This window comes from Magnolia sinica, chromosome 2, assembly GCF_029962835.1.
Source record: "Magnolia sinica isolate HGM2019 chromosome 2, MsV1, whole genome shotgun sequence".
Lineage (NCBI taxonomy): Eukaryota > Viridiplantae > Streptophyta > Magnoliopsida > Magnoliales > Magnoliaceae > Magnolia > Magnolia sinica.
The window spans coordinates 10479121-10506348 of record NC_080574.1 but is presented as its reverse complement, the minus strand read 5'-3'; the positions used below and the strand labels follow the sequence as shown (position 1 = coordinate 10506348).

Here is a 27228-nt window from a genome sequence, read left to right as displayed (position 1 = left end):
CCTTTAGAGGGGTCCAATAGACCACTGGTCAATCCAGATGGAGAAACAGTCGATTGTACGGTGGAGACTGGCCATTAAAACCAAATATGCCTGACACTTTTTTTTTTCCTTGTACAACAGGCATGGGATGGCAAATGAGATCTGGACAGATCATTCAGAGGGACCTAATGAGGATGGGGGCATACTTCCCCACAGAGCTTTCTTTGGATGGTTATGATCAAATTCATTGATGTGAGTTTTTGGGGCACAGCCCATTTATAATATGTCCTGCCAGAACAGCTCATTTGATGCATTTTCCTACGTGCATGTCCAAGATCTCTTACATGTATGTATGCCCCATGTATGTAAGAGGATCTCATGCCTATAATCTAGGAAAATCAATGTGTCCAACATGGGATCCATCTTCAAAGAAAATGTAATCAGTTCATGGACAAAAAAAAAAGAAAGAAAAAAAAAAAAAAAAAACAAACCAGAGAATGAAAAAATAAAGAGGACCCTAAACAAAGAGTACCCACTTTCATGAAGAAAAACACCAGTCAAATGATAGCCACAAGAATTAAAGATTACAAGGAAATAAACCAACTTATATGAGAGTAATCTCTACTAAAGAATTTATTTCTGGACTAGTTCCATTTTCAGACAAGACTCCCAACTCTTTTTATTTATTTATTTATTTAAATTTTCATGTGTAATATTAGCCAAAAATTATTACTCTGAATCCTAAATATCAATTTAACCAAGCATACCTTCACCAGAATATCCAAAACTGAAAACCATGTCAAAGAAATTGGATGGATCCAACAGCAATATCCACGAAGCCTATTTGGGTATTCATATCCCCGGATTATTACAAGTGTTGCGGAATGCAGGCCGTTGATGCATCATGAAGCAGGCTGTTGTCCCGTGAAGTTGTTTCCATTGATCAAACCATTTAAGCAACCATCGGATCCGAAACTGTAAATATGACCACTCTTCAAATGCTTCGTCTCCATCTCTCTCTCATTTTCCAGTGAAATTGGCCTTAATAAGGGGACCTTTTCCACTACTGACAAACCATACCCTTTAAGCCCAGTGTACGTGGCAGGGTTGTTGGTCATCAACTTCATTGTCCGAACACCCAAATCCAGTAATATCTGTAACAAATACGAGATAATTGAAGTATCTGAAGAGATTTTTACAGCTAGAGCTAAACTACAGCATGTGTCAATGATAGAAGGGCAATATTCCATTTTCCAGGGGAAAAATAGAAAAAAGAAATATATATATATATAGTGAAACTTGTAGGATGTCACATTAAAGACACTAAAGCTACATTTTTCCCACTCATTTTAGGACATGAGCCCAAAAATGAGTTAGATTCAAAGCTCAAGTGGACCAAACCACAGGAAATAGTGGGAATTGAACCCTTATCGTTCAGTTCGTTTTTGGGGGAACAAGCTAATATTTGTGTAGGATGTCACATTAAAGACACTAAAGCTACATTTTTCCCACTCATTTTAGGGCATGAGCCCAAAAATGAGTTAGATTCAAAGCTCAAGTGGACCAAACCACAGGAAATAGTGGGAATAGAACCCTTATTGTTCAGTTCGTTTTTGGGGAATCAAGCTAATATTTATGTTTTCCCTTCATCCATATCCGTGTAACATTATGAATAGGTTGGATGACAAGTACAGATCTCTATGGGCCCTACACTCATCTTAACTTTCAATGATGGGTGTTAAATTCCCCCTGTTTCTTGTGGTGCGGTCCACTTGAGCTTTGTATTTCCCCCATTTTTTGGTTCATGCCCTAAATTTAGCACATACAACAAATGGACAACATGGATCAGACACATGCACAATGGTGGGCCTCACAAGTTTTACAACCACAATTTCAGTTGGTTTCAAAGTTTTACGCCACAATTTTCGAGGCAAAATTACAGTGTAAATCCTTCTTTTTCAAACGGGTGTAAAAAGTAATAATTAGCTATTTACTCTCCATTTACCATGTAAATTGAAAAACAAACAGGGCCCTTGGGGAGTGCCATATTGCCACACATAAGCTGTTTGAAATGCAATGCAAGCATGGAAAAGGTTAATGATTACTTTATCGCTTTCTTTGTATATCAAAGAGGTGAAAAAGTATTGTCCAAGGAAACACACTGTCCTTTCTTTTTCCTGCTTATCAAACATGCCCCTGAGTATCTATATGGACTGGATAGGCACCAAATTACAGTTATGTTGCTTTCAAGTCAATAGTTGAAAAGGGATGTAACTGCATTCATTCCACTGCCTCTTTATTATGAAATACTAATGCAAATGGAAGCCTAAAATATCATTATTTCCTCTACATTCCACTAATAATTGCAATTCAATTTGATATTACATGCAACAGAAGCCTATCCTCTAATAGCTTTCTCGAGGGAATTCACGGTTGCATATTGGCATGGACCAAAATATCAAGCCTGAGTTCTCTTAAACAACCATAGAATATCCAAATGCTCTTAACCAATCATAAAATATCCATTGAGAAACTGAAAACTCTACTGGATTCTCATGGAAAAAGAATCACACGCCTAACAATGTGAGATATAAGATAAATCAGCATTGCGAGCACAAATGGTTTTGCAACTTATTTACCTGAGCACCGATGCCATACTCCCGTGAATCAACGGGCAATACCAGTTCTTCATTGGCTTCCATGATGTCGCGCCCAGCATCCTGTAGGTTGTACGAATTGAGCTTGTGGTCTAGGCCAATGCCCCTTCCCTCATGACCACGGAGATACACCAACACACCTCTGCCAGCTTCCTCTATCTGTTGCATGGCAAGCCCTAGCTGTTTTCCGCAGTCACATCTGGCTGATCCAAATATGTCACCTGTTAGGCACTCAGAGTGTACCCTCACAAGAATATCTTGTCCGTCACTGATATCGCCCTGTTCATATCATGAACAAACTTGTATGTGTCAAAAAGTCATATTAATTTTATGATTCTGACTAATGAGTTGGTATATGGGTCATTTGGAGTTTTGCACCTACACCTGAAAATATCATTTTCAAATGAACAGTATGATTTAGATATTTCTCATATTGAAACCAAATACCTTAACCCTTGTAATAGAGGATACTGTCATGAAAAAGTTCCTGATAAGGTTACCTGTCTTACACCTGTAGGATTAGGCGGCTTCACTACACATGTTTCATGGCTTCAAAAGACTTTCCCAATCATCAGATGGGCCACATGTATCTGAAGAAAATGGACGGCTAATAACGTTGACCAGTGGTTCAAATTAAGTTCGAGCTTGACAAACCTAATGAGCAATTGGGCCTAGATTTTGGGAGGCAGGAGCACATGGCTGGTCCTGCCTAATGAACATTACAGATAACGCATGTGTGTCATGCGTAGATGTGCACCAAAGAGTACCCTCAATTAGCGAGCCGCTTCCAAATATCATCCCTGTAAATGACACAAACCCTCTAATGGGAAATTTGTATCAGATTTGGGTGTTCTCTTTCTCTTTGCAAATGATTCATTTCCTAGGATGGTAAAACATGTGAAATTTGGTTACAATTATCAATGACCAAGTACAACCCTAAGCATTGCTTACTTTATTTTGGTACCACTTGAGCATTTTGAGGTTTTACTAACATAAAAGAAATGGAAAATAAAAATAAAAATGGAAGGTTTACTTTAACCATCGCAATATGTTCAATCCCATCCAGTTGTGATCGATAGCAGTAGGCTTGAAACGGACCCCATTCTGTGGGTATGGGTGCACCTGAAGATCGCTCCACCAATCTCTCTCTTTTCCTCCTATATCTGCCAATAACATTCCATGTAAGCAGAACCTTTTATTGTTCACTTTAAATAACAAATGACAAGCTTGCCACTAAGCATGAAGAAATTGGTTGTATTATCTATTTGCTTTCTAGTATCACATATCATAATTGACTTTGTCTAAACACTCTGAGGAAGTATTTATTGCTCCTAATGAAAGCCTAAGGGGTCGTTTGGATGCATGTAGAGATTTAAGTTATAAAACACTTTACACCTAAAAAGAGTTTTAGGTGTAAACTGTTTACATGCTATTCTATTTGGCTTTTAAGTGGTAAACTCTTTACAGATAAACAAATTACATGTTTGGCTAATTTGTAAAGTTTTTACAACCTATAAATTAGGTAGTCAACTAGTCACACTACATAGAGCTTGGGATGGTAAATCCTGACAAAATATGCAAATCACAAAAAAAAAAAAAAAGTTTGAATTTTTGGGGCACTAGGATAGGATCAAAATATGCACACGCTAAACGGATTTGATGTACTACACCCATGATAATGGCCCCCGCACACAATCTCGAAGCTTTTAATGGTGGGCATCCCATCCCAAATGTTCCAATCGTGTGGCCCATTTGGTGATCAATTAGGCTGTTTTTTTTTTCAGGCCCATAGGAGAGAATCAAGGGACGCAGATGATGGACAAATTGGATGTACTGGGCACATCACAATAGGCCCCACATACAATGAGTGTGTATAATCACTGTGTTCTACCATGCATAATGTATTTTCAGTTGTAAAGACTTTACCTGTAATATGAAACATGGCTTTTTGCCTAGAAAAAAGGGTGAGTTTAACTGTAAAGTGTTTACAACTCGTAAACACTTTACAAGCAAATTTTGGCATCCAAACACTTGTAAAGTGTTCAACCGTAGCCATTTACAAATAAGGATTTTACAAGCGTCCAAACAGCCCCTAGTTGGTTTCACAATAGGCACCATAGTTTTTTTTTTTTAATTTTTTTTTAATTTTTTTAAAGCAACAATATGTGTTGTTTGAGGGCCAAAAAATGCCAAGGCACCAGTTTGAGGGCTGAAAGTCACAAGACTCACAGCTTTGTAATATATATAAAAAAAAGCTTATGCCCTTTAACATTCGAGGCATAACACACGTGAACCTTTGGGAAGCATTACCGAAAGCTTGTCCTTTTCCATTTTCTCTATCTCTATTTGGTTCCTTGAATCAAGCCAGATAATATGCAATTGCTTTCCACATAAAATGTCACCTTCAAAGTGAAAAAAGAAGAAGAGTGAAGAAAAATAAAAGTGGTATTATTGAATTAAAATAGTCTCAGAATTGATTCTATTGTAGACTTTATTTCTGCTACTTTTTTGTAGCAGACTTAAAATGAAAGGAAATGAGAGATAATAGACTCATTTCTACCAAATTTCTTACATTTTAATCTTTTTCTATTTTCCGTGCATGATTTTCTAAAGATATAACTTTATGAAAACTAATTTGGGGTCACAATTGATAGCTATAAGGATGATAGTAACTAACTATTAATGGAAATGGCAATCTACATGATATATCAAGTCAAAAGACAATGAAATCTTAGTAACTTTTCAACTGGAGTCATGATGCCGGTGTACCTAATTAAGTCAGCAATTGACACAATTTTCAAGTTCTCTTTCTTTGCAAATTCTCGGAGTTTTGGTAATCGAGCCATGGAACCATCATCGTCATCTACCATCTCGCATAGTACTGCAATAGGGTCTAACCCTGCCAGCATTGCAAGATCAACTGAAGCTTCTGTATGTCCGGCTCTTTTTAGAACACCCCCATCTCTGTACTTTAAAGGAAAGATATGACCTGGGCGATTGAAATCCTCAGGTCTCGAATGAGAAGATGCAAGAGACAAGATTGTCTTTGCCCTATCTTTAGCAGACACCCCGGTGGTTGTACCCGCTTTTGCATCCTACCAAAGCCAATTTTAGATAATCATATAAAAGGCGAGACCTGATAAAATATAACCTTTGTCTCATGACATTGAAAAAAAAACACGGGCCTGTTTGATTTTTGAAAGCTTGTGTAATTACCCCTGTAAATGGTAATTATTACCATTTCACCCCGTTTGAAAATCAAACGAATTTCTGCCTTGGAAACCGGTTCAAAAGAGTTAGTTTAAATTTGTGGACCCCAATGTGATGTGTATTATATATCCACTCCGTCCATCCGTTTTAACACAATATTTTGACGCATGATCCGAAAAATGAGGCAGATCCAACACTCAAGTGGCCCACACCAAAAGAAACAGTGGCCCCAAGAGGTTTTCAATGGGAAGTGTTCGATTTCCTTTTTCCCATGGTGCGGTCCACTTGAGCTTTGTATATGCCTCATTTTTTGGCTTATGCCATAAATTCAGCTGGCATAATGGATGAACGGTGTGGATAAGCAATATGCATCACAGTGGGACCCACAAATATTTTGTGGCCTTCTCAGTTTTTGTGTCTAAAGAGCAGCTGGTCAAATCAAGCACTAGGAATAGTGCTGTAAATACCAGATAAAATAATTATTACCCATTTACAGGGTATTTACCACTGAATTGAAAATTCAAACAAGCCCTTGAGTGAAATATAAGTGTAACTGATCTACTTAGGAGAGAGATATGATATTAATATTTGTAAAGAACTTTTTAAGTACATCATATATAAAGTCCTCATGACATTAGAGTAACAAATAACCCTTGAAAATGAATAATCCACCGGCACAACAATGCAAAAAGATGATACAATAGCAATCATTTAATAAATGGATCATTTTTATTTCAAACTAGTCTATAACTTGCATGGTCATCGTGAAAACAATTAACCAGACCACCTGACATAATTAGCCAAAACTTCACATGATGATATTTGTAGCATTCAGATACAGAAACAAGTGTCAGACAGAAACGAGTGTTAGACAAAGGGAGCTTAGAAACCAACACTTTGCCAAGTACAGACTGACCAAGGGTTGAAAATCAGTTTCGGTGAACCATATTGGTCACCACTGAGACCGATATGTTTTGGCTGATACTGACTGACACATATAAGGGTTCTCAAGCACAACAAGTACAGGCACATGGCAGGGTGATACAAATCATTGTTCTGTTGTATTCCGGACCATCTTAACCTTTTGATTTGTGGCCAACAAGAAGAAAATTACAACAAATGTCTATATTCAACCCATCTGGCATCTCCAGTCTGAAATGACTTTTGGGAATGATACATCCACAGTAGTACAGATCAGACCACGGCTTGGATCATTCTATCTACCTCCTCTTGCAAGTTTTGCATTTGATAAACAATAGGGTCTAAAATTTCAATTTCATTCTGGAGATGGGGCTAGACTACTTTGTCAGTTCGATATCACTTTGAAAATGGTGGTGACTCAACCTCTACAAGTGGCGCTGATGTCCAGTTACCTATACGGCTATACCATCCAAATTGCTAGTCCCATCATGGATGTATCGTATCTCTAAAATCAAACTAATCAAGCAATTCTAATCATCTAAGTAATGTTATCAAATGGATGGTTAAATGCAAAATAGTAAGTGGTCTGAATTCAACGGGGAAAAAAATCAGATAGCTAATATTATCCTCCGTGTAATTTTTACTCTCCATCCACGATTGGGTCAGCGATTGAGACAGTCTGGATTGCAGTACAACTATTCCATGTGTAAGATTGAAGAGTCACCGCGAGCCTAGCCGATATATGACAGTATGCCAACTTATCATGCCGTACCGTTGAGCTATTTTGTGGGCCCAGCCTGATGTGTGTGTGGCAACCAAATCGTGCATCAGTTGTTCTCTACCATGAAAGATGCCTGAAAAAAAGTATGATACAAAACTCATGTGTGCCATCTGACAGGAAATAATATGAAAACACACCCAGCACCTCCAAATCCAAGTGGTGTAGCTCACCCGAGTTTTGCATCAGGTTGATGTTTCCGGCGTCCCTCTGGTAGGTTGCACCTTATGAACTGGTTGGATGGCATATAAACACCATGGTGGGCAACGCAGAATCGGATATTTTTCTACGGTGGCCCATTGCCGGTTTTAGAGGTGGCATAAAAGAAGAAGGTTGATGTCTTGTGGGCAAACAATTGCAAATTTTTTGCCAATCTACCATTTAAAAGCTGATCTGAATAAGAGAAACGCTAAGATGATGATGATGAAATGCTTGAGTTATATAAAAAAATCATTCAAACAACTACATGATAGATATATAATAGAACTATATAAATACATTAGAAAATCAAATGTCCTTGCTAACTTCTACATGATGTCCTAGTGTTTTGATTGATCATAAAACAATATACATTGGACAATGGAACAAACTACATACCACTGACACTGTGAATGCTGTACGAAGTTTCTCTTCATTCTCCTTTTGTATTACCATCAAAGGAAGGTGTAACCGCTCTAGGTCTTCCCCTTTCATGCTCACACACACAATTCCAGTTCCATGCTTAACAATATAAGCCATGGCTTCTGGTGTTACCAACGATGCTGCCATGATAAGATCTCCCTCATTTTCTCTATCTTCATCATCTACAACAATCACAAACTGCAATATCAACAAAAAGGAGTAAGTAACAAACAGAATAGTGTAGCAACCAAAATGTAGAAACATAAATTGTATAGAGGAGAAAAACTGTTAAGAGGTAGCATGGGTGTGCAACAAGAACTTTCATATTTCTACATTTCCCATTGGTACTTTCTACTTTCAACCTTAAGCTGTCTCTCTTTTCTGTATTTCACTTAAGGGTATTTTTCACACTGTAGATGACATTTGTATATAAGTCAATAGCATCCTTACACCCAACATTGTGTGGGAGGAATTTCACACACTTTCACTACTAACCTTGCCTTGGCGAATGTCTTCAATGGCCTCAGGTATTGAAGCGAATCCTTCTGAAGGACAATCCAAGTTGAATTCGCCATTATCAGTGAGAAAATCATCAGCTGCAGGTACGACATCAGCTACAATTGTTCCGAATGCTATGGCATTGGCTTGCATCTCAATACTGGTTGATAGATTTGACTGTTCATTAACAGATTGCGCTGCAACTATACCAAAACAAGATCTTTTCCTAAGACTGATTGATGCTGAATTTGATTTGTTTTTATGTGCTGCCAATGGGTTCGCGAAATATAAACCTCTGAACTCCTTGAAATTCTTGTACCCACTAAAGAAACCACAGAGAATTATGACAAGTAAAAAGATAAAATAAAAAATAAAGAAAAAAAATTAAAGATAACAGGAGAATGGACTAGAGCCTATGCAACAAAATCACATGCTTTATTCAACTTTTGTGCTTATAAATATGTTGAAGAAGGAAAAGCAAAATCAACTTTTGTATTTTTTATGAGTTTCCTTTATTATTATTATTATTTTGATGAAGTTAGTGGTTGTCTATAAAAAATAATTTGTATAAGCATGTCCACAGATAAGTGTTTCTACAATAACAGACAACCAAGAACCATGGTTTTAAAATTGTGCACCAAGAAAGTTCCCAAAATCTAGTTTATAGACTACACATAGCAAAATCATGTGTAGAGATAGCTTAAATGGAACACAGCAAACCTCTCCAACAAACAAGTGGTAGTGGACATATGAAATGGGACCATTCAATATTGGGTCCTAAATTGGATCTTTAAGGTTCAGAAGTCAAACTAACTGGAAAATCTTAGCTATCACTTGTACCTTTTTTCCCAGTGAATGTTGACAGTTAACCAATTTTGTTATCTATATCAGTTTGAAGGGACTGATTGGATGGCTGGATATTGTTCCTAGATTCCTCTGATTTCTGAATCACGGAATTCATAGACCACGGCAGGGTCCATTAGGTGGATGGTCCCAACTCATATACACTGTGCCACTGTAGTTTGTAGAGGGATGGGTGTTGAATGGGACGGGTCTCTTCCCAATCGGATCTACTCCAATCCCTCCCTATTTCCAAGGCTTGATGTTACGATATAGGTCTTTGTGATGTTGTTGTCGCATTGTGACATGAGATTATCGGCTCATGAGTTTTCTGCCTTTTTTTTTTATAGGTCTTCAATTGTGACCAACTCTAGAGACTCATTTCCCCTGTCTGTATTTTGGTTCTTATTCAGCATGAATTTCGCAAAAAATGTCAAAGTGGGAGTTTTATTTAGAAAATGGGAATTTCATCAAGAGAAATTGGATAGAATTCACTTGAACAAAAATTATACAGTTTGGAGCCAAAGATGAACAGTTTTTAATTCCTTGGATTCGATTCTGCACCTCAACTATTGTAAAGTTTGTAAATGCAACATGTGAAATAAAAAACCTAAAACCGGCATTTGAATATTCAAATCAGAATTGTTCACCTTTTACAAAACAATAATTTTTATTTTTTTTTACTTTTTTTTTTTTCCTTCCAAGGGGCTATATGACCATAAATCCCTTATATTGGCACTATTGGAAAAAATAAAATAGAGTTACAGAACCTAGTTTAACACATATTTCCAAATAAAAAATAAAAAATCATGCGCTACAAATTCAAGAACTTAAAACCATCTCCTCCTTTAACATGTATCCAGAAAGGGAACATGAAACCATCCCCTTCTTTAACATGTATACAGAGGCAGAGAATGAAAGAAAGAAAAGGAAAAACAAATTAGATTAGTTTCCGGGGTAATGTCTAGATCATAATATGTATATGGCAGCTGGGACGGTGAGTTGGGACTGTTCGCCTAGTGGGCCTTACCATGGATGGTCCATGGCTCAAAAAACCAAAGCAATTGGGCAATCCTAGACATCAATTCCCTGAACTTCTACCCACCAAAGTCAACAGTTAATTACACTATCCATTTGAAGACCACCAATTAGGTGATTAGGATCATCCAAATTGTGTGAGTTGTGAATCATTGGCAGATCCCATCAGATGGACGGTTCTGATTCAACATACCGCATGCCACGTTTACTATGAAAGGGTGGCTCTATCACATTAGGGTAGAGAGAACTCTATTGTATCATTTCCCTAGTTTCTGATTCCCTCCCAAAAGAAAATAAAGAAAATCCTTAAGAACCCAAATTCCAAGGAATCCAAATACACAAAACAAAAGCCAGATGAGTTTACCGTCAAGAACCCATACAAATTTCATCACAACTAGCAAGAACAGTTAAACCCCCCCCCCCCCCCCCCAAAAAAAAAAAAAAAAGGAAAAAAAAAAAGAAGAAAAATCAAAATCCAGACGAGTTTCATGCGTAAGGTCCATAAAACAGCCATTTCTATACAAATTTCATCACAACAAAAAAGAACAGTTACAACCCAAAAATCCAAACGAGAAAGATGGGAAAAAGAAAGAAAGAAAAAGAAACTCAGATGAGTTCATGCATACACTCCTTAAAAACCGACATTTTCACAAAAAATCCATCACGACGAGAAGGAACGATGACAACCCAAATTTCCAAACACATGAAAGAATCCTCAAAGTAGACATTTCCACCCGAATTTCATCACGAGACGAACGAACAAGTACAAGACAAAATACAAAAAAAGAACAGAAAAAAAGAAGAAGAGGACTTTCGTACAAAAGAGAAATTCTATATGGATTTCAACAGAACATGGAAACTAACAGCCGTCCAACTTACTGCAGACGAGAGAGATCCGTCGTTGGGCTAGAAAGGCTGGCAGAAGCCATTGTTCCCGTCCCAGCCATTGAAGGTGGCGAAGCGCCTTAACCTACGCACACCACAGATAAATCTGCTGAGAACATATCCGTAAAAGCGAGCGAAGCAAGAGCATGAAAGAAAGAGGCTGTTAGCCCACGAACCAAAGGAAAATAGACGGCTAGGATTCTCTCCTACTTGTTCCTTTGGAGAGAAACTGACACGACCGTTAGATTTCTCTTTAGAACTCGACCGTGTATGCTTTTCACGTAGAAGTCTCTCACACGTGGAAAACTGGTACATGTGAGCCAGATTCAAGATGTCCGTCGTTGGACGCCCAGCAGTTTACTTTTTAGGTGACCCACGCATGAACAGGACAATGGACGGTTAAAGAATCTTTACAAACGGTGTCCACTCGGCGTACACGTGTGGCCTACGTAAGGAAAGTACCTGCGTGATGTTAATGTGAGAGAAGTGATGTGTCTGCTTACACGTGCGGCCTACCTGAGGAAAGGACCTGTGTGATTTTTGTGTGAGAGAACCTGACGAGTCCTGGATCTTTCACATGTATGTTTAGTTGGCATTCGTGACGCATATTTCTCGATCCAACTCACGCTTGCGATTCCACACTCAGTCTTACGGTTGAAATTTTCATTGAGACCATTAATACAGGTGTCACGAGCTAGACCGCTTTGCGCGCGAATTAGGTACTACCCTCGCCTGTTGGGGACAGCAGAGGCTACGAGGGCCACTGAGGGGCACTGTGATGTATAAATTTTATCCACACCGTCCATCCACTTTTATATATCATTTTTTTTTTTAAAATTACGGGACTGAAAATAAGACAGATCAAAGTCTCAAACAGAACACACGAAATGAAGCAGCGGTGCTAAGGATGCCCACCATTGAAACCTTTTTAGGGTACACCGTGTTGTTTATTTTCCATCCAACCTTTTGATATAGTCATATACACATGTATTAAGTGAAAAAACAAATATCATCTTGATTCAAAGCTTCTGTGGCCCCCAAGAATTTTTCAACGTTGAGAATTTAATACCCACTTTGTGGTCCATTTAAGCCTTGGAACTTAGTTATTTTTAGTTTCATGATCTAAAATGATATTTAAAATGGATGGAAGGTGTGGATAAAATTCATATATCATGTTGGCGCCTCAGTGGCCCTCGTAGCCTACGCCTGTCCGAGCTCCGAATAGGCGGGGCAGGGACGCGGATTGCCTCCTACCCCCGCCCGGACGGTAATCCGTCCGGGCAGGGCTCTGTTGGGGCCACAGTGATGTAAGTGTTTTATCCACGCCGTTAATCGTTTTTCTCGTATCATTGTAAGGCATGATCCAAAAAATTAAGTAGGTTCACAGCTCCAATGGACCACACCAAAGAAGCTTCTGTGATAATGATACTCCCGTTGAAACCTTTCTAAGGGCCACAGTGACTTTTTTTTACCATACAACCTATTCATAAGGTCATGTAGACGTGGATTAAGGGAAAAAACAAATATCAGCTTCATCCTAAACTTCTCTAGCTCCCAAGAAGTTTTTAATGGTGGACATTCAATCCCCATTTTGTGGTCCAATTAAGCCTTATGCCTTCCTCTTTTTTTGGGTCATACCTTGAAATGATTTGAGAAAAATTATTAACGGCGTGGATAAAACACTTTCATCACTGTGGCTCCCACAGAGCCCTGCCCGGACGGATTACCCACCGGGTGGGGGTACGACGCAGTAGTACCTAATCCGCTCCCACCCGTTCAGAATCGTCCATGTGGATGGCCCACTGTCCAAAAGTCTTTCGGACAGTTCAAACAGTAATTTCATGGTCTTGGATGTAACAAAATGAGTGTTGAGAGCCTTGGCCATCCATCACATGACCGTTAAGATCATTTGAAGATGCTGCTCTGTGCACCTTATTTCCACTAAGCTGGATTTATGTATTCTTTTCTTGGGACCACTTCAGCACGAGTGTGCCTGGGCACTAATAATTCACAAGGACAGTTGAGAAATGAAAGAGGTTTGCTAATTCCACATACAGGCCCACAAGCCAATGTGGATCAGCCGCACAAAATCTAGGTTTTTATCTGGTTGAAAATAATGTTTAGATTTTCCACCTTAGAAAAAATTAAAATTTGTATAAAATAATTTTCTAGTGGTATGCTTGGACCTGACTCGAGTTTAAGGGACAAGATTATTTTAGGAGCTAATTTTGAGATTTAACTAAAAGTTTACCATTTTTAGTGTTTAAGATACTGTAGGATTTTGAAGAGTCTTAGAGTTGTAAGTCTTTTGTTTGAGTCATGTGAATGGGTTTGAGTTTGTTAAAAAGTTGTTTATTATTTTTAGTAAATTTATTATTTTGAAAAAAAATTTATTTAAAAAATAATAAATTTAAAATTTAAGACTTATTAAGTTATATTAATAGACTTTGTAAATGGAATTTATTTAGGCTTTCATTAATATTATCGATTTTATCTCATAGTTTTTAAAGATTTCTCTTTCTTATGGATTCAAATGTTATTTTTGTAAAGTAAATGACCTTACATCTGCTGGGCCCGGTCTTGTAATGCTCATACTTGTCTTGAATCCAACTCAAACCCTAGATCCAAAGGCCCCATAGGTGGATGAACCTGATCAAATTAAGGTCTAGGTCTTTAAGAATGAGAGACCCGGGTCCATAGGACTATGACCCTGCAAGATCAGAACCTAGTTAGTTTGGATACGGGTACCATAGGACCCGAATAAGATTCATCCTGTTGACATCCCTATCACGAGGACTATGGTAACAGGAGATTCCTTGCACTGGTCAACCAGGTCTAGCAGCCGTAGCCCTCAGGGGATTGAGGCTTTCAGCTGGTGGCAATGATCCCGGTGGGTCCGTCCTATAGGACTGATGATTGGCCATTAGCCAGTCTAGTTATCATGGGCCACCATCCTATAGAGAGACTGGATGGTTTAGAGACACTCGTGAGCTCCTTTTTCAATATCCATATAGGTTAAAGGCACTCATGGATCTGCTGTCGAGTTCCATAGGTAAAAACCATTTATATGATGACTCATCTAGGATGGAGGGATGGCTTAAAATAAAACTTTTAGATTGAGCTATTTCAAATCTTTTTTCATTTTACTCTTTTTCTCCACAGGACCAACCCAGCCCAGCCCAGCCCAGCCCAGCCCATGGGGTCAAGGTCCTTTTAGCCTGGTTAAAGCCAAAAGCGAGGCTAGGGCTGGGGACCAAGGCCTTTGTAGGCCCAACCCAACTCAGCCCATTTTGGGGCTTGGGCTGAAACGACCTGAACTTGACAGAACCATCTGGGAGCTGGAGATATCAATCAGGGCCATCAATCTAGAGGACCACATTGTCAATGGTACGCGATCCAAAAACTACACCCATGCTACATTTATATTGATGTAGGACATGGCACGAGTACATTCCTAGCATAGCTGGACCAAAAGACGGCTAAACATAAATGAAAGTGATCCATTAGATTTGGTCCCAGTCCTACATAAGGCATGATGTAATTGGGTTTCAAGTACGTCGAAGAAATTCAATTCTGACAGGAAGAAATTGATATTTGAAGTGTGAACTATAAAACGATCATAACTTTTGATCCGGGTATTCTTATGGAATGCGTAACTTATCAGTCTTTACTGTAACACTTTTCTATAGAAAAATACACTTCCAACTCAAAAATGAGATTTTAGAAAGAATATGTTATTTTTAATAATTTCAATTTTTATAGTATATCTTTAAATTTTTTTTTTTTTTTTAGAATTTTGGATTTTCATCCTTTTAGAAATTATTTATAATCATATTAGGATTTTTCTAGACTTTTTTTATTTTTGACAAATTAAGCTTTAGATGAGTTTACGAATTTAGGTAACTTCTATTAAGATTAGAATTTTACTATTTTTGGTAATTATAAGTTTTGGTTTATATTTTCTTTATTAATAATGTAATTGAGAAATATGCACAAAATTTATTATTATACATTATTCAATAAAATTATCAGAGTTTTATCTTTTTTTTTTTTTTTTTTTCTCGTGGATTTAAAAAACTACCTCCTAAATTTAAAGTTCCAATCACTTGAGGAAGATGACCTTTCTTATTATTTCTGCATGCTCTTCCCTTGTGGGCCTTAGTTAAAGATGTACAGTCATGGCAGGGGCTCTATGGATCCTACAATGATCTCTGTGTTTTATCGACGCCAGTAATCTATTTTGACATATCCTTTTATGGATGAGCCTAAAAAGGAGGCATGTCGGAAGCTCAAGTGGACCACACTACATGAAGATGTGGGGATTTAAAGCCTACTGCTGAAAACTTTTGTGGGGCCACAAAAGTTTTGGGTCAAGCTATATTTATGTTTTCCCTTCATGTAGGTGTATGTGACTTTATGAACAGGTTGGATGGCAAATAAACATCATGGTGGGCCCTAAGATTTTTTCAATAGTAAGAGTTTAATCCCCGTTGCTTCATGTGATATGGTCTACTTGAGCCTTCAATCTATGCCTCCTTTTTGGGCTCATGGCCTAAAACAAATTGTCAAAATATATCGACGATGTAGATAAAACATATAGATCACAATGGGCCCCATAGAGCCCTTGACATTCCATCCATCTCTAGCTACATTCTTGTGGGAGTAGTACCCTGCATCCTTAATTTGACTTTGACAACACCAATGTTCAATCAAATATTAAGTTCAGTACAGCTTTGGCAGGCTCGCACTTCCCTAATTGCACACGTTAACTGAATATATTCATTGGCTAATACATGTATCCTCGTGTTTGATCGAATTGAAATCTTAGATGGACCTAGTGGGAGGAACCCAATTAACAGGTTGGATTCAATATTTCAACAATTTTATGAGCCCCTCCCACAATGTTTGGTCAATCTCCATCGTCATCATTTCTTGTTGTGTCACTCACCCAACTTGTGAATTGAGCTTATATTTGACCTAGGGGCCATCACATGTTAACCTTTGGAGGAATATTTTTGACATTTAGGGTTAGTTATGTTGGGGTTAAGAGTGAGTTACGATTTGTTATATATATATATATCTTTTGAAAGACTGTGAGAGACAGTTAAGATTTTAGCTGTAAGTTCTCTCTATCGCTATAAATTTTTTTAAATAGTAGATTGATCATTATTTTGTGCTATGAATTTTTTTTTTCTACAAGAGTTTTTCCATGTAAAATTTGTGTATTCTCTTTGTGTGTGTGTGTGTGTGTGTATATATATATTTGTTTTTGTTTAAGTCCATATTAAAGTATTTTTGCTGGGCCAAATCTCCATTATAATTCTTTTCCTTTCAATTAATGATATGATCAATATTACTTAACCGGTGAATGATCGAAGGCTGAAATATTCAGCTTTTAGATTACCATTGAACCTTACATGTTAACTTAAAATGCTCTTTATTTTCTGACAACGTGTAACTTGTGCATAACATTTGAGCTGTGCAAACGGTGGGTCCCTTAATAAAGTTAGCTGGCCTTCAAATCAAGCGGGCTACGATGTAGAAATTAGGGAGAGCCGATGTTCTGACTCAACTGTTGTATGTGGCCACGTTATACATGAATTCTTCCAATTTTCACTCCGGTGATCATCATGGCATGGTCCACTGTATCAGACCCTAAGACCCTACAACCGTTTGCTAATTGGGACCGTTGAACAGATGGGTTCCATAGTAGATGGATGATTACCCAAATTCTTTTGCATGGAAAGATCCTAGCCATCCCAACTTAAGGGGGTGTTTGGCGCAGGGTATTAGATGGGATAGAATTGCATTGGTCGTGCAATTCCATCCGGGGCGTCTGGAGAGGAGGGGAATGGGTGGAATGGAATTGCATTTGGTCCTATGCTCAATTTCGGTGGATTTTGAAATTCACTACACGTGGGTTCCACATTGATGCATGCGTTTATTCATGCCGTCCATCCATATATGTGTATGAGTGAATGACGTCCATTGTGAATTTAGTGATTTGATTACAATTCCATAGTCCACCAAATATGATTTTGCTTAATCCTATGTTTTCCAGTAACAAAAATTTTATCCCAAACATGGGATTGGATGGCTACAATACTATGGTATTTCTAGGTATGCAATCATTGTGCAATACTGATGTTAATGCAATCTAATACAATTCAATACCATTTAATTCCATGGACCAAACACGTCCTAATGTTTTTTTATTTTTTTAATAAATTTTTATAACCATTGAATGTGATCTATGCCTGGGATAGTTGCATTGGAGAGATTTTTGGTGCATGGTCCATTTATTGCTGCCGCACACAAGAAATAATCTGGGCCCTATTTGTACAAATCAGGGCCCAAGGACATTCTACATATCATGTTGTTCTTCCTGGGTGTATGGTCCCCTCCCTCTACTCGTTATCATATGGGCCTACTCAGTGTTGAAAGTCCATTGCAAGCATACTTTAGTTATGTTCCTATGGCTGCCTATGGGTTCTGTGGGCATCCGATGGACCCGGCCCATTTTTTATGGGTCTTGGTCCCATTTTTGTACCCGCAGAGACGCAGGTCAGGCTCGGGTCTCACTTTTGGACCCGGTTAAAAATCAGGTCTAATCCAGTTTGGGTTGCACTGATGGACCTGGTTAAAGTTGGGGTGGACTTGGGTCTAGACGGGTCCTTCAGGTCGAGTCCAGTTATTTTTAATAGTATACTTGTATATTTTACTGTATATTGGTTATTATAGGAAAAGAAATGAGGTTTCCTAAGTCATACAAATGTCAAAGTGACCGCTTACACACTATGCAAGTGTTAAAATGGCACGTGTGTGAAATCTAATCTATCCTGCGGGTGGGCTCAACCATGTAAATGTGCTTATTTGTCCCGAACTGACGCAGAATGGACATGATGAGGTTGATTACCGTCTTTCTCATGGGATAATTACTTCGAATCCACAAAGCTTCTCCGAACTCATAGAGATATCAAAGCTAGGATGATTTTACGATCCTTTAAACAGTGATATGAAAACTATGAAGAAGTTTAGAATCAAACTCCAACTCATACTCTCTAAAAAATGTGACTTATTATAAATAGTAAACTTACTATTTATAGACGGTCATGATTTCTACTAGACTATATGGTTTTTGGCCAAAAATAGTAATGTCCAATTCGGCCTAACCTATTTTTCTCCTAATTTATCTAAGCCCTTTTCATGGTGATAACCTTGCAAATCTAGCATGGGCAACCCAGCAAAATGGCTAAAGAAGCTTCTCCTGCCCCAAAATCATATATGGTAACTTGAAAAACTCAATCTGATTTGCCAGATATGCCTATTTTAATGTTTTGACGGTCCTGATCACTTCGGCCTCCGATTGGGCCTTGGCTGGTCCATCTTGGCCATGAAAGTGTCCGCTGCATGCTCTACATCACAAACTCAACCCAAATCCGAACCAGATTAGCGCAGGTACGGATAATATGGGACTAAACCCGAATCCAAAAGGACTAGACCCTCCAAGACCAGAACCCAAAAGGACTAGACCCTCCAAGACCAGAACCCAATTAGCGCTGGTAAGGGTACTATAGAACCAGACCCGAACCGTACCTATCGACAGTCCTAATCTTCCAGTAGCGTGTGACACAATCATAAGTAACTTGTTCGATAAAGATAGTTGGGTTGTTATGTAGGTGCTCATGTGATTGAGTTGGTCAAGTACATTTGTTTACCGAGGTGGACAAGGACGAGTTATCAAGGTGTGAATGACTATAAGTTCCCGTATTTAGGTTGACTTAGGATGGCTAGTTGGTTTACACGAACCGAGTTAGCTTGATGGACTCGACTTGAAAAATCTCACTTGTGACTCGGTTCGAAACGGAGTTCGAGTCGAGCTAATTTTTGGAGCTCGAAAAAAAATTCCGAGCCGAGTTTGAGCTTGTCCGAGCTCAAATCAACTCTAATCAAACCCCAACTTGAATTGAACTCGGATTGAGCCAGTTTGGTGACTCGGTTATTTTGATATTGATGTTGCTAACAAAGTGTTTGATGAAATGACTCAACGAAGTGTTGGCTGGTGGTGAGGAAGGTATGGATATGAAATAAATACCATTGTATCTTGATTTTGATATTGTCTACTGATTATTTGATGAAATACCTGTAAACTGCTGCTACTGTTTTACATACCATGAGAAATTGAAGGTGCACTTCATGTTTTTGAGAAAATGCCGCACATGCTCGATCTTGGCTCGAACTCAGATCGACCTGGCTCGAGCTGCTGACCGAACCGAGCCGAGCTGGCCAATGAGGCTCGAGGACTGAGCTGAGCCAAATTTGAGTTGGGGTCAGCTAGTGGCCGAGCTGTGTACAGCTCTATCTAATGTTAGTTTTTCTTCTGATTTGATGTTTGGTTCCTGCCAAGATAGTTAGATGACAGGAATCATCGACGTTCTATATGCTATGTCGTAAGTACCGAAGAGAATGCATGAGTTGAGCAGTGGCATGTGTACCAATATAGCATGTGTAAGAAATTAGATCTTATAAGAAGTGGGTTCTACAATGTAAATGCACTCACTTAAAATCCAGTTGCTGTGGCATTGGGTCGCATATGGCCGAATATGGTTGCAGTTTGGGATGTAGTGTAGAGAGCACTTTTTTTTAATAGAGACCATTTGGATAATTGAATGTCACTATCTTCCCTTCGACAACAATTTATTTGATTTTTTTTTTTTTCGTTTTTCAAAATTGTCAAAATAGACTACCTTGTTTAAGAATAATAACACAGTCAAACACACATTATGTTATTTGGATATGGAAATCCTTGTCTTAGTGAGTTTTCCAAATATTCAAATTTAGTTGTTGGGGCCTATTTTGGATGCAAGCCAAGTTATGCTGACACAAGTTATTTGAATCATACTGTCTTGCATAGCATATCAAGTCATGATGCGTTTGACTAGTGGTAGACTCACAAAAGTTTCGAAAAAAGAGTATTTTATTCTTTATTTTTCAAACATCTTTAAAGACGGACTGTAACAAATGCGGGGAGCTTACACCAATGATATATTTTGACACTAGAAGATTAATGGTGAAATATGTGCATGTGTAGGGTGGTTGAACATGGACGGTTGTGCATGTGGCATATTTAGTATATGTGACCCATATACACGAAATATTGTGTTTTTGCATGCATGAACAAGGGATAGGCTATCCTCTTTTCTTTTTAATCTTTTTTTGCAAAGACATAACATCCCTGCTAATTTTCAAAATTTAGGGATACGATATCCTTATTTTCCTTGTATAGACGGATTTGACGAACTTGAAGATATGTTAAGGGCATGTTTGGATATCACCAAATGAGCTACTTTCTCTACTTACAACAGTCGATAGGTAACTTATTTGAGAAAAGTAAGTTTGGATTAAAATCAATTATAAGTAACTTTTTAACCTAAAGGTACTTAATCACTTCAGCTTCATAAGTAGAAACCAAGATAAACTACTCTTAAGGCATAAGTAGCATATCTTAAATAACTTATGGTCCAAACGCCCCTAAGTATCCATGATTTACTTTACAAATCAAATAAGAGAAAACAATAATGATTACACTTTCTTTTTCCATGAAATTTCACTTACCAAACAGGCTGTTTGGCTAAAGGGTTGATATTTTTTCGCCTAATGAACAGAAAGTTATCAAAGGGAAAAACAAACTATGCCTTTCGACTAAGGCAAGCTACCACAATGGAGGGTCCACACAAAGGATATCTCTCAAAAAGAAGATCATAGGACCATCTCATCCAGCAGTGAGGGTGAACCTTCCAACAGGAAACTGTCTGCTACCTACTTACATTCCTTGTATACATGTTGAACCTTTCAATAGGAAATATGGGACAAAAGTTCACTGCATTTGTATAGATTCTTGGAATACATGCGGAATTTTATACTAGCAAAGCATGAAAGACGCGGACATTTTTGGTGGACGACCAAGTCGCATGAAAGGTTTGACAATTAGGTGTAGGTTGAGCAGTGAAATGTAATGCCGCTATAGTGCTGATTCGCAATGGCTGGATGTCAACTGAATTATTCTCTGGCTACAACAGGGTATTCTGCTACCGATTTTCCCCGCACAGGTAACAAACCTTTGATAGATTTTCATAGGAAATCAGGCGTGAAAATAGACACCAGAGATTGAATGAGCTTTAGTTATATTGATTTCAGTGCAAGATTTAGGAAACATTCTCACATTTTTCTCTTTCATAAGCACATCCAGCCTCCCTCTAGATTTCCCAACGACATTTTCTTCGACTACTTGCCCTAACTACTGTTTGAGTGGTTTCACAGCGAATGGGTCTCACTACTATCCTAGCTTTAAAAATGTTCAACCCATTCGCAAGTTGTAGGCTATCCCAGAGTCCATTTGGTTCCTACATTCAAGGGAGGCGAACACATAGTATAGCAGTGTTCATTTTCTGAACATGAACTTACCAATTAGGCCATTCCGCTGTAATTCATGACAGCCTCGTTCAGGTTGATTGGGTACTGGCCACAAGGAATCAGACTGGCAAGATGAAACAGAAGAGGACTTTCCTTTTGCATTGCTTGAATTACATCCATTGAAAACTGACAAATACATCCATTAACTAAAATACATTTCATCACATGAACTTTTAGTTATAAGAGAACTCAGCCCACAAGCATAACATTAGTTGGACCAAACCTGCTTATTTAGGGCCTTAAGGCAGACACTCCCGGGTCCCGCCAAAACCGTTACTGAGCCTAAACCTGAGCCCACGTCGGTCCTGCCCAAAGTTGAATGTGTTCAAGGCGGAAGAATCAGGTGGTCCCATTTATCAGGTGAGCCGTACATATATGTTGAATGTAGACCATTGATTAAGCTTTTTTTGACTGTGGATTTGCCATATAAGTCTGTAAAAACCTGAATTATAAAAAGGAAGTGTTGAGAAATGGAAACTAATTTAATATGCAACCAACCAAAGTTTACAAGAATATCCAGCTCGTGTTCTGAAATTTATTGATAGTTGTTATTGGTAATGGCCAAAATATCATTATCACATTCAGGCCATGTATCAGGTGGGACACTGCGTCCATGATCTAGCTAAGAATATAGGCTGTTCAATTATCATGTGGGCACATGTACAAAGAACCTATGGAAGTTCTTCGTCAGCTTATCCATTGTTTTGTAGCCTACTAGACAGCTGACCAGCCTGAGAAGCTCGGTACTACTTGATATACAGCTCCAATTTCCTATACATGTGCCAGTTTGGCATTTGCGTACCCGACGTAGGGATGTATTTGGGGCCAGAAAACGTTTAAAACCAAATAAAAATTTACCAAATTCTTTCGAAGGAGTTGTGGGGACTGCATACCGGATTAAGTCCGCAATTGAAATAATTTTCAACTTCTCTTTCCTTGCAAATTCACGAAGCTTGGGCAATCTAGCCATTGAACCATCTTCATCGTCCACAATCTCACATAGTACTCCTATGGGGTTTAAACCTGTTAGTATGGCAAGATCCACCACAGCTTCTGTGCATCCCGGTCTTTTTAGAACACCACCTTTCCTGTACTTCAAAGGAAAGATGTGACCGGGGCAGTTGAAATCCTCCGGCTTTGAATGGTGAGATGCAAGAGCTAAGATTGTATTTGCTCGATCTTTGGCAGACACTCCAGTGGTTGTGCCAACTTTGGCATCCTGTACAAGGCCATGTTAAATGAGTAATGAGGAGAAGTGATCTGTCCAGTCCTTTGTATTGTTGAGAAGTAAACTTAATTTTCTAATATTTATACATTTTTGTAAAGGAATTTTTAAAAGATATAGCGAAAAAAGATAGCTAAAAGTTTAAAGTATTATTTATTAAAAGGTTTATAGAGTTAATATTCCCATTATAAAATTATCTATGAGTGGTTAGAGTAAGTAGGAACTGTTGCATTTTTAGAGTTTCAAAATAATAAAAATTAATTTTTAAATAGTTTGAAATTTCCCTTCAACAATTTCAAAAAGTAACAAAGGCTTCTTATCTTGTAGTGGTGTGGGTTTAGTCCCACATCGGATAGGCAAGTGGACCTATGCCCATGAACTACAAACGCCCTAACCTAACCTATGCTATGAACTACATGTGCGCTCGCCAGGCCAAGGACGTGGCATGGTGCAGTGAAGTGCGGTGCGAGTATACTTATAAAGCCTATACATTTTTTTTGCATTTCAATTATTGACAGGGGTGCTTCTGCACCCATTCACGGCATCCACTGAAGTCTATAAAATGTAACTTCTCCTACTCCAATTTTCATAATCATTTCAACTTCAAGTTGAGTGATTATTCACGCCTTGAATCGATAACTTTTTTGTATTCTTCCTTATTCAAAATTTCATTTCTATTTTCTTTTACAATAATTTTTATAATTACGGATTTATAAATCCAAAATTCCAACAAGAACTCATTAAATAAAAATAGAAGTGTGCAGAAAGATCCTCAAATACCTATATATACATGTAAGGACCTTCGTGCGGTGTGTCGAGTAAGAAATACTAAATAAAAGTGAGTTTCATCCACCATATTTTTTAAAGTCCTTTCTCTTATTTCACTCTTTATTTGTGTAGGGTGTTAGAATATCCAAGGTCTCTTTGCATATCAACATGCATGGAGGGAAATTGGAAATAAAAACTCTAATGTCAAAGAGAAAAGGCTCAAGCAAATGAAAGGTTGTTAGTAATTAATCCTCATAACAACAAATATAAGAGTTAAAAGTTTAATTGGTCCTTGCAGCATATTAAAAACCTAGCCAATACGCCAAAAGCCTTGTGCCTGAGAATGCATCAAGCTAGGCTTTTGAACTACTACGGATCCTAACACACCACCATGCTCTCTACATATGATGTCCACAATGGCTCACCCTAATGTAGCAAACACTTTGGTCTATTGTCCAGCTTAAGCCATTTCATGTAGGGCTTGCCCTCTCGTTCAAGTAGCCAGCCTTTTTCTATATATTTTTACTTTCGCTCTGGTCTAGATTGCCCTTCCATAGGCCACCACCTTCAGGACTCAAATAGATCAAGTGGTGGAATTTGGCTCTAGTACCAATTGTTAAGAACCTATCAATACGCCAAAAGCCCTTGGACTGATGGAAGATGTCAAGCTAAGCTCTTAAACTACAAAGGATTGTAACACAACCTGGCTACCAACTTGTCATGTGTTAGGACATCCAACCCTTGCAGAAGGTGGTGTCTGCCAAGATCACCTAGATCAAAATCATGTCGGTCCATTCATGATGCTGGCCAACCGATACTCTACAAAACCAACTGATGTGTGGGCCAGCCAGATTTTTTCCCAACTGAGTTCTACAGTGGGTCTCAACTCATGCAAGGCTAGGTGGCCCAAAACTCCCTTTCTTTCATCAACTTCTGACTCCTAGCTTGTAACTAAACAACAGAGCAAAACACAACATACCACTGTAATGGTGAACGCAGTGCGAAGTTTCTCCTCGTTTTCCTTGTGCGTTACCATCAGAGGAAGTTGTAACCTCTCAAGGTCTCCTTCTTTCATGCTCACACACACAATTCCGGTACCATGCTTTACAATATAAGCCATGGCTTCTGGAGTGACTATGGATGCCGCCATTATAAGATCTCCTTCATTTTCTCTATCTTCATCATCTACCACAATCACAAACTGCAATATCACCGCCAAACAATTCAGCAATGAACCAAAACAACCCGGCATTATTTATTTTATTTTAAGGTCAGGTTGTATCCCTTATATGTACCTCATTTATGGAAAAATCACCTATGACCATTGTGACATGCAATTTCCCCATGTAACTTGGTTCACATGACAATTTGTTGTGTATGGGACATTTGAGCCTGTATAATGTGGGCCCCACTATGATGATATTCATCTGGCGCAAAAATCTAGCCACTCCATTGACCGCACCCTATATCATACAAAAATAATGGACGGTTGACATCAGCTTAATTAGTCTGCCAATAGCTTGATTCAATGTATACATGGCCCAGGAAGTGGACTAGGCTGATTTTTATGCCAGGACAGTTGATGGGGGACCTGTTTCATGCCCAGCTTGTCTCTCCTACACAACGATATGTTGGCACATGAGGTGGTTTGTTTAAAGTTCACATGCAATGGATTATAAGCGATCATTTCTTAGCATAGAATCGATATCCTTTAGGCATTTTCATAACCAACCTTGCCGCGGCGGATGTCTTCAATGGCCTCGGGTATAGAAGTGAATCCTTTTACATGACCATCCACGTCGAGTACTTCGTTGTCGATGACAAATTCATCTACTAAAGGAGTGATCTCTGTTGTGATTGTTTCAAAATGTACTGCATTAGCTTGCCTTATTATCTACAATCCTCTACTTAATAAGATTTAACATTTTATCTAAGTAGCATGAAAGGCCATCGTTCCATCATAGATTAATCCGAACCACATTTTGACAATTTCCAATAGTGGGCCCCATATGCAATTTGCTACAAAATACCAATATCACAGTGTATGGTCAATATAATTAGTTGTTATTTGTTTTATTGATAGGAAAATAAGGCTTGCTATATATTCGAGTTCAAGCTTGTATCTCAAAGGTAGGTAAGTCATATTTCAGAATTATGGATTTGGTTCCAGCACAACTTATGTAAAAACATAATAAAATAGGGAAGTAGTTGGCAATGCTTTCATATTATGTAATTGAAGTTCTTAGGAATTATATTTTGTATGGTTGTCATTATATACGTGGCATACATGTACCTAAATCCAAATTGCTCAAACAGTGGTGTCTATTATGTAATATGAATTTCTGATTTTTCAAGATCTCTATATATTAAATTATGGAGTTTGAAGACAAGAAAATATATCCAAATTATTCTAATTTAATGCCATTATTGTTCTTTTGATAAAATTTTAAATATTCTTCTTCTTCCTCCCCTTGTTTTTGTTAAATTACTCTTAAGATGAGAAAGAAATACAAAATATGAAAGAGGGATCAAGACTATTATAATAGAGGACCATCACGAGTGTTCAATCAAGTCTCCATACTTTTAGAAAGTTCCCTCTTAATAGGATTTTGCCAATAAATATCTATTTATCTACTTATCAAATAACTTGTGAAATAAGCCCTCATCATGTGAAATAGGCCATGAATACCAAATGGGCCATGAATATGTGAATGGGTAGTGGTCCAGCCACATGGACAATAAATGGGGTTTACACTTGACGTAGGGAAAGATGTGAGGTCGAGCATCATCTTCCTCAGGGGGGTAATTGTTCTGAATCCACGTAACTTCTCTGGAGACCTCGAATCTATGAGGAAAAAAAAATAGAAATAATTTCTAGAAAATTCATAATTTGATTGATGATCTCAATAAATGAGTTTACACCCCTTTAAATAGGGATACTAAGCTATGGAAGAAGTTTCGGAATCAAACTACAACTAAAACTCCTAAAAATTGCGACTTACTATTATAGACGGTCGTGATGTCTACTAGTGCGCATGGTTTTCGGCCAAAAATAGTAAGTGTCCTATTTTGCTTCACCATGATGTTCTCCTAATTATTCTAAGCACTTTTCATGTTGGGCGTAGCTCCTAAAGCCTAACAAATGAAGAGTTATATTCAAACTAAAACTTACTAAAAAAAATTGTAAAAACAAAAATAAAATGGGAATTCAACCATCGATATGATAATATTTCACAAATTTGGCGTGCGCAACCCGGCGTAGCGGGATTAGGTGGCTAAAGTAGCTCGTCCTACTCCAAAATCATATATGGTATGTTGAATAACTTGTGAGATAC

The 27228-nt window shown here is 38.1% G+C and overlaps 2 protein-coding genes across 2 annotated transcripts in view; both read right to left on the bottom strand.

The window, feature by feature from the left end:
- Positions 1-655: 655 nt before the first annotated feature.
- LOC131234497 (probable bifunctional riboflavin biosynthesis protein RIBA 1, chloroplastic) lies at positions 656-11676 on the bottom strand. Its single transcript, XM_058231426.1, has 7 exons — positions 11422-11676; positions 8662-8986; positions 8143-8364; positions 5406-5731; positions 3670-3799; positions 2619-2915; positions 656-1133 (listed from the first exon to the last, which is right to left on the bottom strand). Exons 1-7 carry the CDS (start codon positions 11487-11489, stop codon positions 882-884), a joined length of 1620 nt encoding a protein of 539 aa, XP_058087409.1. The 5' UTR covers positions 11490-11676; the 3' UTR covers positions 656-881.
- A 10620-nt stretch (positions 11677-22296) lies between these two features.
- The window catches only part of LOC131238039 (probable bifunctional riboflavin biosynthesis protein RIBA 1, chloroplastic), a 47094-nt gene continuing 42162 nt past the window's right edge, over positions 22297-27228 (bottom strand). Inside the window, exons 2-5 of the mRNA XM_058236165.1 lie at positions 25626-25741; positions 24873-25094; positions 22794-23119; positions 22297-22342 (exon numbers count right to left, since the gene is read on the bottom strand). Coding sequence (XP_058092148.1) covers positions 22297-22342; positions 22794-23119; positions 24873-25094; positions 25626-25741 — 710 coding nt within the window. The remainder of the gene's footprint in view (positions 22343-22793; positions 23120-24872; positions 25095-25625; positions 25742-27228) is intronic.